The sequence below is a fragment of the Palaemon carinicauda genome, chromosome 15, assembly GCF_036898095.1.
Source record: "Palaemon carinicauda isolate YSFRI2023 chromosome 15, ASM3689809v2, whole genome shotgun sequence".
Classification (NCBI taxonomy): Eukaryota; Metazoa; Arthropoda; class Malacostraca; order Decapoda; family Palaemonidae; genus Palaemon; species Palaemon carinicauda.
The window spans coordinates 8,922,298-8,926,935 of NC_090739.1; the positions used below are offsets into that span (position 1 = coordinate 8,922,298).

The 4,638-nt window shown below is 35.6% G+C and overlaps 1 protein-coding gene across 1 annotated transcript in view; it reads right to left on the reverse strand.

The window, feature by feature from the left end:
* Positions 1 to 259: 259 nt before the first annotated feature.
* LOC137654227 (CLIP domain-containing serine protease HP8-like) overlaps positions 260 to 4,638 on the reverse strand; it is an 8,912-nt gene continuing 4,533 nt past the window's right edge. Inside the window, exons 5-9 of the mRNA XM_068387863.1 lie at positions 4,482 to 4,587; positions 3,135 to 3,322; positions 2,471 to 2,667; positions 1,405 to 1,500; positions 260 to 649 (exon numbers count right to left, since the gene is read on the reverse strand). Coding sequence (XP_068243964.1) covers positions 548 to 649; positions 1,405 to 1,500; positions 2,471 to 2,667; positions 3,135 to 3,322; positions 4,482 to 4,587 — 689 coding nt within the window. The 3' untranslated portion in view covers positions 260 to 547. The remainder of the gene's footprint in view (positions 650 to 1,404; positions 1,501 to 2,470; positions 2,668 to 3,134; positions 3,323 to 4,481; positions 4,588 to 4,638) is intronic.

Genomic DNA, 4,638 nt, shown 5'->3' on the forward strand with positions numbered 1-4,638 from the left:
TATATATATATATATATATATATATATATATATATATATATATATTTATATATATGCATATATATACATACATATATATATATACATATATATATATATATATATATATATATATATATATATATATATATATATATATATATTATATATATATATATATATAACAGATCTATTTAACGTTGATACTAATCTTAAGATTTTATATTCATTATTCATTATTTCTCATAAACATTATTAACTTATTTTTCATTCCCTGTTGAGTCCCTGGGCTTTTAGCATCCAGCCTTTTTTAACTAGGGATGTAGCTTGGCTAGTAACAATGATGATGATAATAATAATATTGCACCGGATCAAGGTCCTCCATTTTTTTTTTTTTTTTTTTTTTGGTATTTTCATTCAAAATACCACTTTGGACCTCTCATTTGTAATTGACTAAGAGTAAATAGTTTTTCCTTCCTTTTATACGTAAATTTGAGTATTACTTGGCGACATCTTCATGCATGGTTGATGAAAAATGTCTACAGTTTCATGTCATTATCTAAATAGATCATGGCCTTAGATTCTGGACGATCCAGGACCTGTAGGAAGAGACTTTCGTGTAGATGGCAGGATCAGTTCCACATTCATTGCCGAGCGATACGAGTCCAAGCTAAAAATGGAAGATAGTATAAAGGTTAATCAGTGGCCTGTAATAAGCACTTAACACAACCTTCAAACAATTGAAACACCCTTTTGCTTTCATATAAAAACAGTCACTTTCCACTCGATTCCTTATTTTTACTTTACACCTTGAAGAGGGCCAATGTGTATTGGTCGAAATATAGTGATTTATTTATATTTCCTGTGTTTCTTTTATGGACCTTTTTGAAGAAACATGTTAAACTGTTCGATTACAGCTAGAAGTAAGACAAGCATTGAAATGTTTACTGCAACTGTACAAAAAGAGAATATATGAGATAACGCAACATGTACAAGTGTTTGTGTGCAAAATCAATAAATCTAATTTTATACGCCACGTCACATTCATAGAATATAATCATAAAAATGCTAATATTTAACTCTCAGCAAATAATCTTATACATATCAAATGTGTTTAGATGAATTTGAGGAAAACATAACTTTATAATCATAGAAGATATTGCCATTCAAATGTCATACTTTAGCAATCAAAACTAGTTGAACTAGATCCACAGGGCTTATGCTATAGGCCTACCCATTTCACAGTGCTTATGCTATACCCATTTAAATAAATGTGTATTCCAGGATCTAATTAGTTCCATCAAGTCTCAATTACTTTCTAAAATTGAAGAGAAGCTAAGACCAGAATTCAAAGATCCTCAAAACTTTTTTTGTATTAACAATTAAATTCATAATTATTCTAGAATCTAAATAAAGAGTACTTACAACGGTGGTTCTAGTTCCACTTGTAGAAGCCTGGAAGATGGGACCTCCAGAGTCTCCCCTGCAGCTGTCACGTCCACCTTCACCGCCAAAGCACAACTGAAAGAAGAAGAACAATTAAGAATTACCAGCTGATATGCAAGAGCATTCTTGTGTGGACTATAGATTAAAGCCAGTCTTGACAAGGCACAAGTTCTTGTAAGAATTTTTTTTTTATGTTGCATAGCTGGCCGAGCTTAAAAGGTGAAATTAACCAGAAATAATGATCTACATTTTGATTATTTTTATGAGATAAAACCAATTAAAAAAGGAACTTAGGCCTCGTTGATGAGACAGGAAACTTAACAGAGGTCCAAATTGGAATTAGGCCTATTACAATCTTCCTCATTGGCATAAAATAATTAGTATTCCTTTCCTAAATCCAATGATGCATTCGCCTTTCAGAAGAATAAGAATGAAAAAATATAAATGAATAGTTGAGAAATGGTTTGGGCATGCTCTTTGCACTCCCCAAGAGAAATTAGTTCACCAAACTTTCAACTGGGTTTCACCAGGCACTAGAAGAGTTGGAAGACCCAGGCCTACATGGCTGAGGACTATGAAGCGTGAAGTAGAAGATGGTGAGTGACAAAGTATTGATTTAAAAGCTCAAGATGAGACGACTGGCTAAATCTGAGGCCCTTTGCTTCTATAGGCGTTGGAGGAGATGGATGTTGGGGTTCAGAAATGGAGAGCACGGGCTCTTTGAGTTCGGAGAATTTTAAGCCGGGTTTATATGGTCGAACGGCTCATCAAACGTGGTTCGACAGACAAATGTTTGAAGTGATGTTCGAACGTGTGAATGGGATATTTAGTTGTCGAACACGTTCGTCGAACGGCTCGAAGAAAGTCTGTTCTCGCCTGACTTTTGTGGGCGGGGCTTCATTGTCCACAAACCCTATGTGGCTGACTCCACCTCTTCGAACCGTTTGACAAGCAGGTTCGTCAACCGTGTTCGACGAACCGTTCGATCGTGCAAACCTCGCTTAAGGACATATCAACTGGTTCTCTAGTTTGTAGATTTTCTTACCTGGTCAGAATTGAGGGGGATCTCGTACAGAGGTTTGCAAGTGTCGAGGTTGACGAAAGGAACCCCAACACTCTTCAGGACTCGGGACTTAAACCGTGTCTCCGTGGTCCCCCAACCAGCTACTGTTGCCTTTCTTCCGTTTAAGAACGACTCGACATCGAACTGTGCGTCTGGGAGGCAGGCAGGCTGCACTAGTCCTGTACAAGGATAAGAGTGACAATTACTAACGAGTGCTTGAGATATCTTGATATATATATATATATATATATATATATATATATATATATATATATATATTATATAATATGTGTGTGTATAGATATATATACACAGTATATATATACTGTATATATATATTTATATATATGTGTATATATATATGTATATATATAGTACATGTATATATATTTCTTTCCGTACACGCTCAATGGCATTGCCAGAAATAACTACTCGATTTCTACCCGTCCCTCGAGTATGGGGTAGAGGGAGTAGTCATACCCTGGTGAGTGGGGGTGCATGTGTGTTCATATCTATCTAAATATTTACCCGTCATTTTTGACGGGTTGCGTACACTAGTAATTTGATACTATCTTAAATAACATTTTTTTTTGTCCAATTGGGTTAATTTTGAAAACGAAAGTAAAATAAACGAGTTTTTACATACTGTTGAATGTAACTTTTCGATCCAAGCGAATCAGGGCAATGTCGTCACTGATGTTAGTTCTGGTGTTATAATTGGGATGTATGATGATCTGAGACCCCTTGATCTTGAACGCCTGGTGGCTGGGGCACTCGGCGCCAGTGCAGTCAGGGTCTGTGTCCAAATTGTGCTCACCAAGACGGATTTCATTACTGTAAAGAAATAGATATATGTGTAAATAGAGAAATGATTTGGGAAACTGCTTGATAGTTTGTACGTTCACCAAACGTTTAACTGAGCTCCACAAGGCACTTAGAAGATTGGAAAACCCAGGCCTACATGACTGAGGACTATGAAGCGTGAAGTAGGAGATGATGAATGGAGATGTATAGATTTAAAAGCTCATGATAGAAATGACGGGCGAAATCTAGTCAAGGCCCTTTGCGTCAATAGGCGTTGGAGATAATGATGTACACGCTACAACAAAAGAAGCCATTTCTATTCTACTGCAGGACAAAGGCCTCAGACATGTCCTTGGTCATGTCTGGCCACTGCTGATTGGTGATGGCGGGAGACATTATTCTGATCGTTCACAGCAAACCAACCTAGTATGGGTGGGTATGGCTAGAACAGCTTTACTGATCAAAGCGAGAGAAACCCTTTCACCACGTTAAGGTATTCCCACTCATAAAGGTATATGTATATATATATATATATATATATATATATATATATATATATATATATATATATATATATATATATATAAAGGATACTTTGTGAATGTGCCAGAGTGGAGTGTTTAGGCTACAGGCAATTAATGTTAACATAATTTAGGCATCTTTTAATTTTGATTGTTACAAAAAGGATGTACCAACATTACACGGTGAATTTATGTATGCATATCAAAAGGCTCCCATTAGCTAAGCAGTGAATTTTTACATAGTCCAAATGGATTATTATTATTATTATTATTATTATTATTATTATTATTATTATTACTTGGTAAGCTACAACCCTAGTTGGGAAAGCAGGATGCTATAAACCCAGGGGCCCCAACAGGGAAAATAGCCCAGTGAGGAAAGAAAACTAGGGAAATTAAAATATCTTAAGAATAGTAACAACAACATTAAAATAAAAATTTCCAAAATGAACTATAAATACTTTAAAACAAGGGGAAGAGAAATTGGATAGAATAGTGCGCCTGAGTATACCCATGAATTAAACCAAGGAAATGGAAGAGAAGTTCTTTTCATATTATTTGGAGTCAATATTAAAGAAAAAGAGTAAACCTTTTTAACAGCACCTTTAATCCATACAACAATGTTAATTATAGCGATAAGACTTTCAAGGGACTAAGTTTGTACTCACAGTGGCAGTGGAGTAAACACAACACAATGGGCAGCTGTCAAGACATACTGATCGTTAATGAGAACACCACCACAGCCCCAGTCCAGGCCACCTGGTGGGGAGGGTTCTGGAGAAGAGAGGAATATGTCAGAGGAATTCATGATTTATTGATTGTAAG